This window comes from Limanda limanda, chromosome 17 (assembly GCF_963576545.1).
Source record: "Limanda limanda chromosome 17, fLimLim1.1, whole genome shotgun sequence".
NCBI classification, from domain to species: domain Eukaryota; kingdom Metazoa; phylum Chordata; class Actinopteri; order Pleuronectiformes; family Pleuronectidae; genus Limanda; species Limanda limanda.
Genome location: NC_083652.1, coordinates 19359760 through 19375096, shown reverse-complemented (window position 1 = coordinate 19375096; position 15337 = coordinate 19359760). Strand labels below are relative to the sequence as shown.

At 42.4% G+C, this 15337-nt stretch overlaps 1 protein-coding gene across 1 annotated transcript; it reads left to right on the top strand.

The window, feature by feature from the left end:
• The first annotated feature begins 1982 nt into the window (after positions 1-1982).
• iqck (IQ motif containing K) lies at positions 1983-13916 on the top strand. Its single transcript, XM_061090777.1, is given in 10 exon segments — positions 1983-2034; positions 2129-2250; positions 2618-2702; positions 3284-3381; positions 3556-3608; positions 3734-3811; positions 4054-4138; positions 10123-10234; positions 13731-13894; positions 13896-13916. Coding segments are annotated over 10 exon segments (870 nt in total).
• The last annotated feature ends 1421 nt before the right edge of the window (positions 13917-15337 follow it).

Genomic DNA, 15337 nt, shown 5'->3' with positions numbered 1-15337 from the left:
CGCTGCTGTTGTTCGATCCTGTTGCTGATCCTTAAAACTTCATATAACAGATCTCACCATGCAAAGGACTGAACCTCTTTTCCCTGATCGAGCACATTAATTATTTATTTTAACAACAATCAACAAAAATACATGTCAAATGCAAAGAATTTCCAAAAATGTGTTACTTATTCTTAATTTTGAATGAAGGCAAACACTTACTATGTTTGTGTCTGCAAATTTAAAATTGTGAAAATCTGTATAATTTGAAAAGCCCTTAGTTATCAAATAAGGGAGACGTCTCCTCTTAGTTGACACAGGTAAAAATACCTTTACAAATGAATTGAAGATTTTAATTTACATTTGGATACTTCACAGGGAAAATCTTAAAGTATGATTAACGGCTAAACTCTAAAGGAGACAAAACTAAAAACATATTTTTAGGAGGTTTTAGGGCAGTAAATGATACCTTTTTTCAACAGCAGTGAAAAAAGGTATTAGAATAATTGTTTTAAGTAAGTAAAAATACTTTAGTTAAAAAGTCTGCATTCAGAAAGTATTCACCACAGTGTCATTAGGGCCTTATTGAGTTTCGTTTGATTATTCAGGCAAATTAATCGCATTTTTAACGGCTTGAACATACTCGAAAACTTTCTCCTGTCTGGAGTTCTGATTCCCGCTCAGTTCCTCACTGGGCCCCTGCTAGTCATGTGTCAGATTCTTGCATTTCCTTTTGTATATTTCTGCGTCCTCTGTTACCTGTAAACTGTGCAATTTAAATACTCGCACAACTCTTCTGTCAATTTTATCTTTTCTTTCACCGTCTCCAACTCTACACTCATTCACCCTCAGTTGTTTTCTCTTGCAAAATATGACTTGGCTTATGCTGTCATCGTAAACGAACATTTATTTAATCTCCTGCAGATCTTCTCTGCTCTTTACTTCCTTCTCTTTTGCACTTTGCCCCCTTCTGCGAGGTACAGTGGAAAATTCTCAGCTGTTGGTCAATCATGTTGTGTGCCTTTATTGTATTTTCCTTGATTTACAGCATTGTTGACTCTAGTTGTTCAGGTTATTAGTCTGAATAAGCTGAAAGAATAACACTTTGTGACTTACTATATAACTCCACCCAGGCTTTATACAAAGGAACACTTCATAGGATGAATTGGGCATAGAATTCCTTGTTGTCAGTTTGCTTTGATGTCTTAGGCTGTTGCAAAGGTGAAAGATTTATACGATTTCAAGAGAAACAAAAGTATTTTTGACCTCAACAGATCTATGTCTGTATATAGTGAGAGTGATAGCACCACCTGCTGCCGAAAAGAGGTAAGCCTCGTTTTACAACTTTAATTCGATTTACATAACATTTTCACCCGTGTGGTCTACACTCATAATTTTTTGTATTAGATGCTGGATAGATTTGTGTCTCGTTCATTTTTATGAACACAATTTAAACTCTGCATCAAGTTATCTGCTGCTCCCCAGTGGCGAATACGGGAACTTTTTAAATATATGTTTAGTTCATTCATTTTAAATGCGAAGACAACATCTCAAATCTTGACTGAAAAGGAGCAGAAAAAAGAATCATCTTATACAACCTGCCCCTCTTTCACAGGACCTTCATTAACGAAGTGAATAAGTGCAAAGGAACGCATCTATTATATTTCTTTAGTAAAAACGCTATCATGGGTATTTTTCTCTTCGTTTCTTTCTAATTAATATTTATAGAAACATGGGGTTGTTGTTGTGAAAACCAAGGAATCGAATTTAAGAAAAATTAATTAAGAAAACTACCGCCATATATTTAATTTCGTATTATCCAGATAGTAATGCTGTGATCATAAGAAAACACTGTACGTCATTTACTTTTTTATTTCTTACTACTTGGAAGTTGAAAATCCGTTTGTTTACACCGGAAGTTGGTTGCCCGACTGGCACAACAACTACTTCCCTAGCAACCATCCCGTCCTTGACGACCAGTGGAGGAGGAAACGAGCGGAATAATGACGAAGACCCCCGGCGCAGTGAAATCCCTGTGGCACCAGGTTTGTGAAGGTAAGCTGCTGCTGGTTGTTGGTTGTTGGCTGAGTTGTGGCTTTGAAGTTTAAAACACACGTAACTTTACGTTGTGGACTTTGTGTGTTTGGAGAATGTGAAGCGGAGAAGCCCCGTTATCCCGGTGGGACACACGGCGGCCCAGTGGGCTCCCAGTTCTCCCAGTACATCGACAGCACAAACTCTACAGTCTTGCATGGACCCAGCAAAGCCAAGGTCAGCCACACACACACATGGTCCCAGCAGCCCCTGGTTTCATTTACAGTTACAGCAAGCTTTGATGTAAAATACTCACATCCTCCAGCATTACTGACAATAACTCTCCGTCAGACATTTTCTTATGTACAAATACTTTGAAACACTTTCCCATTGTGTTACAAACTGTTGTTTTGCTGATGTTCTCAGTTAAATGTGTCTCTCTCTGTGGTTTCTACGTTTTCCCCCTGTTAATATAATTCATATTAATATTCTTTACACTTGTTGAGGGTTAAAAACAGAGGATGATCACACCTTGTCAAACCCTATGGAACAAATTATGATTTGTGAATATGAATAAAATGTGATTGATTGATTGATTGATTAGGTGCGTGAGGACAATGACCCTCTGAGAGACTTTGGCTCGCTTCTCCCCCACGCAGCAGAGGGGACATCACCTCCACAATTCCAAAGTAAGAACCTCTGGTGTTGACCTCCACTCAGGTTCCCCCAAGCCAACCCATACTCTACAGCAGGAGTGCTTCAATGACCGAAAGAAAATTGATCATTTACTGTGTTTACATTGGGACTGGGCAATAAAACTATATCAAAAAACCACAACCTTCACTCAGGAGCAAAATTATATCGCCCAGCCTCATTTTTAAGTAATTTTGTAAAAGATGCCATAAATCGTCTGCTACCAGCTTCTCAAATCTAAACATTTCCCCAGTTTTTAACAGCTACAGACAAATTAAAATAATATAATATGTGTTTTTTTCTTTTCTATTTTCAGACATTCCATGCACTGAGAAATCAATAAACAACAGTCAGATGTATTCATGATTAAATGTATTAGAGGTTGCAGGCTTTTACTGTAAAGTACGCAGGAAGAATTAAAGCAATTTGATGAGGCGCCGTAAGCACATGACCTCAATCAAAACTTAATTTGATTTTAAACTAAAAGGGGGGTTGAGTTGATACTTTGCTTATACACAAATGTTTCTCTCATCCTGTCTGTACATTGTGTGTGTGTGTGTGTGTGTTTGTGTGTCAGGTCCTGTCATACTCTTTATTGAAAGGAAGGTGTTTCCGGTGTTGTTGCCCGGATTGGAGGCTTTGTTGAAAGAAGCTCAGAAACACGGCTGTTTCCAGGTCTGAATTTCACATGGTCGACACCCGACAAATTATCCACCTACAGCAAGATATTATTAAATGACCACTGACTTAGAATGTAAGGAATTGACCTGTTTGGTTGCACTGGAAGGATAGAAATGGTACAATATGGCCAATGCTGCACGGCATTGATCACCTTCTGTTGTGTTGCAGAGGAAAATGACAGCATTTAACCCGTGTGACTTCCTGACCGAGTGGCTGTACAAGTAAGACCCTCCCCTCCTTTAACAACTCTCTCCTCACTCCACAGTAGATTCTCTCCAATGTCCGGCTGTAAGTGCTGTGTGTGAAAAAAGGTGGTTGTGTCATGTCTCTCTCACTGTTCCCTCAGCCACAACCCCCGCAGACAAGGACAGCCCCCAGTGAACATGTGGGACATCCCCTTTGTGAAGGACTGGCTCAGCATGCAGTGAGTGACTCCCCAGCCGGTCACCTGTCTGACACACAGACAGCTTTTTACCAAGAAATGCAACTCTTTCTCTTTTCTCACCGGGTTATATTATCCAATCTCCAGGGGATTAATTGTGCAAAACATAAATCTATTATTTTAACATTCAAAGAAACGTGCTGTAACTATATATCTCGACAGGCTGCCTGTCTTGTCGCTGTCTGTCACAAAGTTTCTAATTTTCTTTCTCCCATTATTTAAAGTCCCAGACGTCCCATCCCTCTGTTTCTGCTGCTCACTGAGGACCAGGCGGCTCTGCTCATTCAGGCTTTCTGGAGGGGATACAAGGTACACTGGACATGACTCAGCAAAATGGTTTTTACACACTTTCTGTCTGTTTTACTAAAGGGACTCAAGATACATATCTAGATGAACAGAGCATAGAATATTGAAAACAGGGTCTAAAAATGTTCTAACATATCTTAACAAAGGCAAACCCCAATAACTCAATTTCAAAATAATAGTCCGGAAGAAAATAAAAAAAAGTTTCATTAACCTGAATGCATACGACGTCACAATGGTTATATATTTACACATACCTTTAGCTGGGATTCCCTGGTTTAATTACCACCTTCCAAACTTCTCAAATCAAGAAGCTATACTGCGGTAATGGATTTTTATGTCCGAAGCAGGATGGAGACCTGCAATTGCAGCACGCACCAAAGAGTGTGTGTGAGTTAAAGTACAATAGGCGCCCTCCTGTGTGTGCATGCATGTGCCTACAGTGAGATGATGTTGTATAATTCTCTCCTGCTGAAAACCCCCCTATTCCACAGGGACTGCAATTTCATTCAGCAGCTTGATTATGTCATCAGTGATGCCACTGTTTAATTCCCTCCTGTATGGGCCTCATGGTCTGTACTGTGATATAAATAGACCTACACAGACGCTACCAGAGGAAAACAGCCGCAGTTTCTCCGCACACAGATAAACCCACTCACTTGTCGTGTAAGGATGCAAGCGGGGGGGGGGTTATGTTTTTATTTGTCTCACCAGAAGCTTTTTATTATTTCATAACCTTCATGCTTGTGGGATGATTAAGTTGTATTCTTTTAATTTGTGGAAAAGAGGCCTGCTGTTCTGTAAGGTGCAATTAATGGTGTGAAAATTGTTTTTGTTTGTATGCGATTGAATTGGTGTGTGTGTGCATGAAGAGATTTGCACAAATAGTCCAGATGTGGACCATTTGTACACCAGCAGGGGGCAACACTTCCTCTTTTTTTCCCTTTAACGACACAAAATCTAATTGACCTCTGCACACACAAGGTGGCAGCAGGGAGTCAGCTGCCTGTCACTTCGCTCTGTGTTTACTTTGAACTAAGAGAGGCTCAGTTGGGCCACAGATAGCACTGCAGCCAGGCCCAAGGGATTTGTTAAAAAGAGAGAGAGAGAGACACAGCCTGGACGAGTCATAAAAGAGAGAATGGGAGGGTATATCTGGAAAGGATAAAGCTCAGGGTGTGTTTGGAGCATTTCCGGATCGATGGGTGGACGGACGGTGTTGCAGAGTGGCCTTAGTGTAGCAATCGGGCAAGATGCAGAATGAGAAAATGCAGATTTAGCAAAATCCAAAAGACACTGGGGGGCTGTGAACGCAGCACAATCAGGTTTCTGAGTTGAGACTTGGCCGTGCAGAGGAACATGACTTATTTAAGATACACAGGGTGGAGTTACTTTGTTATTTTGGGTAGGCACTGAGGCAGGCTCTCGACAGGCGCTGCAGCCCAGTGGGCAACCGAGCAGAGACGAGGGCATCAGCGCAATCAGCTGTGCAGCACTGATGGTTTTTTGTCATCATGACACCACATGAAGGGGCATCATTTTCTGATTATTATAAGCTTTACATTTAGTCTCTCTATTATATGCAGCCAAATCTTGGAAAAAGTGTGTTCGAGATACTCTAACATAGATTAGGACATTGATATTTTGGTTCTAATGGTAACTACGGACTAGTAAATGATAGGTTTAATGTTTAATTTAGCTTTGTGAAGTCATTTCGTCGATATCATCGGTCCAGTTACACTCCCAACATGTCTGAGGAAAGTGCTCTTGGCGAGCAGGCCCAGTCATTGTTAAGAAGTGGGGCAGTGAGAGCACTGAATGGTATTTCAATTGACAGAGCAGAGACGAGGGCATCAGCACAATCAGCTGTGCAGCACTGACGTACTTTAAAACCTCACTTGCTCCTGTGTGTATGTATATGGGTGTATTGTTGTGTGTGTCTCTGGGTTTCTGTCGCCAGTAGAGAATGTGAACATACGTGTTTGCAAACAGCATGTGACAATTCAATATCGTCATTGGTCTCTCCCAGTGCAAACTCTTAATGCGCAGTATTGTTCGACGATTTCACGTTAAAGTGAACAACAACATGTTACATTTCACCCTAATCTGTCCCAGTGTGATGTTTTTAAGTACTTGAGAATATTTTCGAGGGTTTTACAAGAGTATAATAGGATTATGGGATTTTGCTGAAGATAAACACAAAAAACACATTTGGCTCAATGATTGATATTAGTTTTTGAACCCTAACCCCAAATATTCTAACATGTAGCTATAATGATAGTAATTAATAATTATGCTGAAAATTGCACACCTCTACTTTAATCATAAACTCTGTTCTCTTCCGCCGCCCTCAATGCACCTTCTTTCCCCCCCTCATTCTAACACTGTGTGACGTTATATAACCTGCCTGACGCAGCGCTGACTGCAGTGGGTGCATGTGTATGTGTGCAAATATATGTGAGTGTGTGTGTGTGTGTGTGTTAGAAAGACTGACAGACTCAGGGTCAGGAGACAAGGAAGGAGGGTATTTTAGTAGCGTTTTATCCCTGTATTATTAATCTCTTTTATCCAAACATATTGAGGACTGGATCTGGAGAAGAGCAGCGGTAAAGATGATACACACACAGATGCAAACTCACACACACACACTAGTTAACATCTGCGACCCAATGCGATTGTCTCTTGTTTCATTTACGTAGAACTATGAAGAGTTGCTCTGTCTGAACATATTACATAATCTCCTTTACACTCTAATCCATTCATCCATGCCTGCTGCTTCAATGTACACATACAGTATGTACATGCACAGACACACACTAGCGCACATAAACACACACACTTCACGGGTCAGTGAGACTTCTCAGGTCGAGTCAGCTGAGTTGGAGTTATGTGGTAGCTGTGTAATAAACAGGGATTACAAGACTGTCAATATTATGGGAGTTGTGGACAAGTAGGGCTTTTTATCATACTCATTGCCACTGTCTCCTGCAGATTCATTAAGCGCCAAGCACACACACTGTGGTTGACCACATCTTGGCTTTTATCTACCCTCACTTAATAAATCACATTCCGGTCAAGCCAAGTGTCTTGTGTCTGGCTCTGTGTGTGTGTGTGTGTGGTTTTGTGTTTCGGATACTCTAATATAGATGATGACATTGATAGTTTGTTTCTAATGGTAACCACAGACTAGTAAATTATAGGTTTACCGTTTAAATTAGCTTTTTGAAGTCATTTTGACTATATTATCTGTCCTGGCCCACTCTGTCTATGGCTGAAGAAAGTGCTCTTGGACGAGCAGGCCCAGTCATTGTTAAGAAGTGGGGCACTGAGAGCACTGAATGGTATTTCACTTGACATAAACTAATAGAGCTGATCGAAAGAATCCTACACACGCTCACACACAGACACGCACACAAAGAGCTGTACAGTCAACGGCAGAAGTAGGTCTGTGATTCCAGCTGAATGATCTGAGGACAGAGATAAAGGAAGGGTTTGGATTCAGGTCCAGTGTTGAGTCAGTGACAGGTCACATGCACTGGCATTCATGCAGAAAATATGTCACAGGCACTCAGGACATCCAGTAACCGCTGGCTCTGCTCGTCCTCACTGCCCCCCCCCTGCAGAGGGTCGGTCGGGGCATCCTGGTTCAGGATCCGATAGAAGGGCCTACACGGGGTATTCATCTAATACCCTCTTCCGTCTGAACTACAGACACTATTTTCATTGTTGTTTACCTTTTTAAGTGCTCTTACAAAGGACAGTAGGGTTAGAGTGTAACCACTAATGGGTCCACAGAATCAGATCACTGGATTAGTGGCCGGTCAAACCTTGATGGGAGAATCCACCAACAAGGGAAGGGTAGCTACAGTACACGGTGGCTGTGGCTTCATGCAGCCTGTCCTTGTGGCTGGTTAATGCGACTGCAGCGAGTCCCCTTGAACAGAAGCCATTGTGCTGCTGCAGAGTGTGGGACTGGGCGAGGAGCTCAGTCTCACAGGCAGCTTCTGCACAAAAAGGGAAGCAGCTAGAAAGCCTGTGCAGTGGGATTGAAGTGTGCGTGTGTGTGTGTGTGTGTGTGTTTGTGTGAGTGAGAGAGAGGGTGACGAGGGCATGCAGTGCACAGTTTGTGTTTCTGTGTGGCTGTTGAGTGTAGGGGGGGGTTGTGCCTGTGCTGCTGATGGTGTGGGCTTTGGGAGACAGAGGAGGATAGAGTCCCTCTTCTTAGTGTTCCGTGATGCTGTGTGATTTTGCAGCACGTGCATGTCAAATATGCGTGTGAATGCATACGGGCTTAGAATGCCTTGCTAATTTTTCTAACCACTCTAATCCCAAGCTTCATGCATACGAACCGCATAATAGGACTGACTCTGAAACAGACCTGTCACATGTGCGGTGTTACAGACGAATATAGCAACAAGACAATTTATCTTCAGAGGTTCATATAATTTAGTTTTCCTTATTTTTAGTGAATGGATGAGAAATTTATAATTTGTTGTCCTTGATATTTTCCGATGTATTCAACAAAGAGAGTCTCCGGCCATCTTCATGCACACAGTCAAAACAATAGCCTCTGCTAATCAGCAGTGCTGATGCACACAGACAGGATTCATAATGCTCAGACACAAACACACACACACACACACACACACACACACACACACACTGATCTCAGCTGTTCGTTTCTTTCTATCACACAGAAACTGTCAACGTCCTGTAGAAAGCTTGTGTGTTCCCAGAGCCAGTTTTCTAAGAACAGCGTGGGACATCGTTTCCACAATTATCAAATATTTCCATCATTTAGAACTGACGACGACAAAATCAAGGAGTTTAAATCGGGAGAGTGTAGGTTTTTGCAGCACAACAACAAGAGTGACACAGAGTAGAAATGGCTGCACGGACTCAAGAAAACACACTCAGGCAATGGTACAGAAACAAGGCTGACTCCAGAGTCCCCCCCACCCCCATCCCACCCCTTATTTCCATTTCTATAGTTTGCTCCCATCAGCAGAGCAGCATCCCCTGAATTAACTATTGGAGCTCTGGTCCTCAACCCATCACCAGGCATATGTAACAGGCCCACTTTCATATCCACCACTAATAGCAACACTATTGTCGCCACACAAGCGGGAACTCATGGGAAAATGCTGGGGTTGAATGGAGAGGGAGGAGCTGGAGGAGAAGCAGGCCGGGGAGAGGGGAGTTGGAAGAGAATACAGAGTGGGGAGGAGAGGGTTGACGTGCTCGGGAGGGGGGTGTTGGTATGAGAGCACGTATCTGAGGAGAGGCACACCTGAGTGCTGAAGGGGAAGAGAGGGAACCCAAGAGTTGACCAGTGAACAAAAGGAGGGGGAAAAGGAAAGAGAAGGAGGCCTAGTTCTACAGCTCATTACATTTACATAACACTCTCACAGACCGCAGTATTGTTTACAGCAATGTTATGTAACAGTGAAGCAGCAAAATTAAAGCATCAGTTCATCACGTCCGGCCTGTTAAAACCATAATAATGAGGATAATAATATTACAAGTTTGATATCAGCTATAAATAGCTTCATGTGAAAATCACCAATTAAACAAATGGGATGCAGCAGCACACTCCCTGAAATATAATGGTGAAATAAACTAGTGAAAGAGATAATGCTTCAGTCAGGAGAGACTTAAAGACAAATGAAAAGAAGGAAATCATAATCAGAGGAACATACTTTGGTGCTTAGACCCCAGGTGGAAGTTTCTGGGAAAGTAAAGTGTTTTTTTTTTTTTTTTTTTAAGGATTGTGTTTAAATTGTGGCGTCTCCAGTAAATGAGCCACTCTCCCAGTTGAACCACTGCACAAGTTATTGAGACAAGGAAATACACACATATCACTCTGCCACTACTGGTGTCATAGTACTGGTCCGCTTGCAATTTAATGAAGTTATTGATGATGTTGGCTTATCTGGATTCATTAATGTGTTGCCTTAACGTGTGTGTGTGTGTGTGTGTGTGTGTTATAGATCAGAGCACGGCAAGATGTGCAGGAGCTGCGCCAGTGGCAAAAACAACTGAGAGAGAGCCACGACATTGCCAAAACTGTCATGCAGTTCTGGGCCCAGCAAGAACGCAGAGGTGAGGCGAACACACAACCGCACACACACACACACGCACGCATACGCACACATGCAGTACAACCAAATGCCTCAGGCTTGCCAGCAACACAATATCATTGATCTCGACTTTTTTCCTGTTCCTGGCCGACAACAGCTGCAGATAGGCGGGCAGCACAGCAAGACAAATGCATAGATGTCAACCTATAAAGTACTGTCCACATTAACACAGATACGCGTATGTATTACATTGTGCACAATACATTCTCAGGCACACACAGACACTGCAGAGTTATAGCCAACCCTAACCCAACATGGCAGTGAGATAAGGACTGCGAGAACAGTGATGCGGAGAGAGAATGAGACCAGGGACAGAGACAGTGACAAGGGGAGAGAGTGGGAGGAAGAGAGAGAAAATTACAGGCTGAGAAGAGAGAGAAAGCGTCTGCAGGGCTCAGGTTGTGTTTTTGTGACAGATAGAGCCACAGATCTTGGCTGGGGACACGACCAAAAGAGAGGAAATACAGAGCAGAGAGTTCAGGGGGGATGAAGGCAGAGAGATGTATGAAACGATAAAGTATGGGTGTGGGTTTGTGTGTACAGTGTGCACACATGAAGGACAGAGGAGAGCAGCTGAGAATGCAGACCCATGTCCAGTGTCATTGACTGGGATTAGGGCTCAATGAGCATGAGAGACACACACACACACACACACACACACACACATACAAACACAGTGTATTTTTGATAGTTTTAGAAATGCATGAAACAACGTTGGCCAAAGTCAGCTAATTTGTAAAAATATGAATTGTAGGTGCATCAACTATCTTAAAGAAATGATTTTAAAATAGGAGTGGGCCTGATACAGTGTAAAAACAGGCCCACGCGGTATGGAGGGGCAATGAAAGAGGCAATATTCGCCCTTATTTGTTTTTAAGGTAAAATTGTTACATAAGGTTGCTTTAATTTTTACTTTCTCCTTTCACAACAAAAAAAAAAAGTATTCTGTGCCACAGATAATTTACTGTTCTTTGTACTGAACGAGTTCTATGTTGGGGTAATAAGAACCCTCCTCAGACGACTGTTTTATTAAATAATGGGTGTTACAGCCCATCCGACACTGCTGTGTTAGTATGACAGTCAAACGCAGGTTGGGAAACATTATGTGAGCTTCCTGTAATGAGAGGATATCAATTAACAGCCAATGACAAACACAAGCACTCCAGCGTCCACCAACAAGCCAGTCATGGTAGCATCTCTGTTTTTGTTGCACACGAACAATTGACAACACTGTCATAAACGCAGGTTTGTTTCACACCGACACATTCCACACAACAAAGGCCTCAGTGCAGCCGCGGCAGGCTGACGAACATTCTTCCACCGCGGTGCCACAGCCAAACAGAGCTGCTGCTGCTAGCTGCTGCTGCTACTGAAACTGCAGCACTACTGCTGACCTGACATTCTAGCAGGGGGCCTGCGGATGTATGTCTGTGTGTGCTTGTGTGTGTTTGTAAGAGGGCGTGTAAGTGTAAAAGAGAGTCGGCCCAGACTGTTGTTCTGAATAGAAGCCAGTTTCTGACCTCTTCGATGGATGAGAATGGGAGAGAACCAGAAGTGTGTGAGACAGAAGCATGGAGGGGAGGAGATCAGTGCTGAGGTTGCAGTTTGTTTGCTGTTTTGCTTGCTGTTGTTTCGGATGCAATGAAGCAAGCAGTGCCCTCCAGCAGCTGACAGATAAATGACCCATGGTTGGGACAGACAGAGGTGGAGAGATTGAGATTGAGGGATTATTTGGAGAAGCCCCCCCCCACCGTATACGCGCTCTTTCAGTCGATCCAGCAACAGCTGCACTTGTCTCATTTGACCCGAGGAGACAAGCGTGCAATACGTCTTCTGCCATTTCACGTGTCACAGATTGGAATCAGAATTCGTCAGAGATGGAGAGAACAACAATCAGGCAAAGAGCAAAGTAACCCAGAGTTCAAACACTCAATGATACTCTAAGGTCTAAAGGTCACGGCTCTTTGGACAGGTGCAGCTCTCAACAGCTCATGAATCACCGTAGGACTGTCCTTGACTGCAGCTTGACATGGTGGATGTTTACCATCAGTGCAAGCGCTGTTCAAACAGAGTAGTAGGCTGGCAAACACCTTTTCTTCCTAATGGTAATGAAAGTGAGTCAGAGGAGGTGTAACCAATTAGAAATTCACGTTGCTGCCAATAGTAGTATGTCATTAAACAAAATCATTTGACAGTTAATGTGTTAGCTGCAGTGAATTAGCCTCCTGTCTGGTACAAGTTGCTCTTTGCATTTTAAATATTTTCCTCCTTTATGATAAAGATCTGCAGCATCTTGGTTTTAAAGGTTGTTGTATGTGAATCAGGAAAAATATATTTTAGATCGTAAAGAAAAGTACTAAGGGGCTGCTCCTGATCATAGTCTCGATATAAGGATGGACAACATGACTGCTCCCCAAATGTGAAGCCTCAATCAATATAGGTCATAAATCCTGCCTCCTCCATGTTAGTAGAGGAGACAGGGACCGAATTGCAACTGAAAGTACACATGAACTACATTTTTTCTCTGTAATTTTTTATAAGGATAATGTTTATCCAAGTGAGTGGTTTTAATTAGTTATTCAATGCTATATTAATGGGGACATACGTCATGATACTGCAGTCCCTAGCTACAAATGGCCGAGATAGCAGCGTTAGCATGCAGGATATTTTGGCAGTGATATTTCAGGCTAGTAGGAGGAAGTGGAGACATGTAATCCATCTTTATTTACAGTCAATGGTCCAGATGTTGGTGCTTCAAATACTATTGATGCACCTCAGAGACACAACCACAGTCATCACTGTGTAATTATTGCACAACATATTCCACTACCATGTTTATAATCTGTTGATGGCTCTTGTTGTGGAATGACTGGTCAAATATAGCAGCCTATTCATCATGGCTCCACATACCTAATGTCAAAGCCTTTGTCTTTTACTGGCCAATAACAACAAGGTCACCACAATAGCTCTGCAGCTGCCACAGTGAGTAAGTGTCAGTATCTGGTTGTTTTTCAGCCCAAGCCACTTTAGCTATAAATTATCATTTGGAAAAACCCTTTATGGTACCTTTAGACAAATTGTTTAGGCCTTTAGACATTAGGATCCTGTGCATACCAAAAACAGGATGCTCAGATTATAATCAAACCCAAGTCTAAGAGTTTCAATTCTTGATTTTACTCAAAATACTGATCTGTGCGTAATAAAGTCAGTGAAATTTTACAAAAGAAGCCTCATGCTCATGCTTTGGTAGAGCACTTGAGGACTAAGCTTTTAATTTTTTAAGGGTTTCCTTTTTTAATGCACCAACCTGTTTTCCCCAGTGGAGAGCAGGGTGAAGCAGAATTCTCAAAGATGTGTCAAACACATTTTTAAACATTTGCAACATTTAGTGCTTAAAACAAAAGTCATATTACAGTCAAATACGTCAAATTAAAGATGCACTTCTTGTTTGTCCGCAGTGGGCTCAGCAGATCTTCCAGAAAGCCCCCAGCCTGCTAACTCTGATGTGTCCATCCGAGTGGTTTCCCCCACCCCCCAGAGCACTGTGGTCCACACCCCCAACACCCGGATGACCCCTGAGGCTGGTGAGTGGCTGACCCCCAGCCTATGCAGCGTGGAAGACATGGCCTCCACACAACCACTGAATAATTTCCTGTCTTTAGCTGCGCCGGTGACGGCTCCCTGACCGCAGTGTCCTCGTCGTTTCTCGGACATCACAAACTGAGCTAGACGCGTCATACCTTTAACAGAAATCATTTGCTTTTATTTTCTTTTTTGATGGAACACTGACCCAACAGAGGAACAGCATGGTTCATATATGAAACTGTCGGGAAGGGAAACCTCTTGTCACAGACCTGATATTTCCTCTCAGCGCCTCTGGCTGATAGCTCACTGGAATATAACCATTCATAGTTCCTTGACTTGTCATTTCCTTTTTCTTTAGCAGTGCTGTTTACTGCACAAAAGAGGTTATAGAATCCCCATTGAAGTCAGGAACTGAGGTCAGAGGAAAAGGTGACTCAGCGTACACAGCAGAATTTTCTCTTCTGTTTATAAGAAGAGTAAACAACCCTGTGAAGAAAGCAAAAGATGTTCACTGGTGTTCGATTGACAATCTGATAGTGGAGCAAAAATAAATACACACCCTCCTTAGATCCACTCACTATTTTACAAGTGATAATAACCCTGCTTTATAGCTCGTCTTCAGTAGTTAAATACTTGTACATATGTTATTGAAAAGCTGATAAATGTCACAGATGGAAAAACTGTATTTATATAAAGTCTTTTTTCTAGTAAATATATCAACAAACTTTACTTGTTATACAATAAAAAAGCATTTCCTCTATTTTAATATTTGGTATATGATATAAAAGTTGTGTGATACTTTGAGGCATGGTTCCACCGCAGTTATAAGGATTTCACACTGAATGATGTTCAATCCTTTTTTTGTATATTTTGTGTTTGTATTCCCATGTAACAGAACAGTTAGAATATTTCATGTGTTTTGGTCTTTTGCCGAATAGTTTGACATTTTACTGGAACCCCGCTGAGTCTGGCAACTTCAGCTGTCAGTCTCTGTGGCAGGGAGCGATCAAACAGGATCTTAAATGTCACACATCAGCCTTGGAAAGTTCATCAAATTTTATCTGCTAAAATATTCTGGAGAAAAAAACTGCAAACCGTTCAACTGACTGCAGTTCTTTGCTTTCCTTGATGTCAACTTAAAAGATTGAGCGGCGGTTACTGTCTTTTTCCTGCCTGTCAATTAAAGTGAGTGAATAAAGTGCACTGCTGGAACGTTTCCATCCCTCCTTGAACCTGACCTACCTGAGCGCGTACTTCTGGTTTCCTCTTCAGTGACTGCAGAGCAGTGAGGTGGTGGTTCTGTGACAAATGGCTTTCCTGACCATCCCAGTCACTGATGCACACCTCCTCCCAGTGAGGCATGGGGAGGGTCATGTATCTTCCTTTGCAGGTATGTGGATTCCTGGGAGACAGCTGCCACTGGGTGCAGGTGATAAAACAGCACATTTCATTCTGCGGACATCTGATAGTGCAGCCAGCT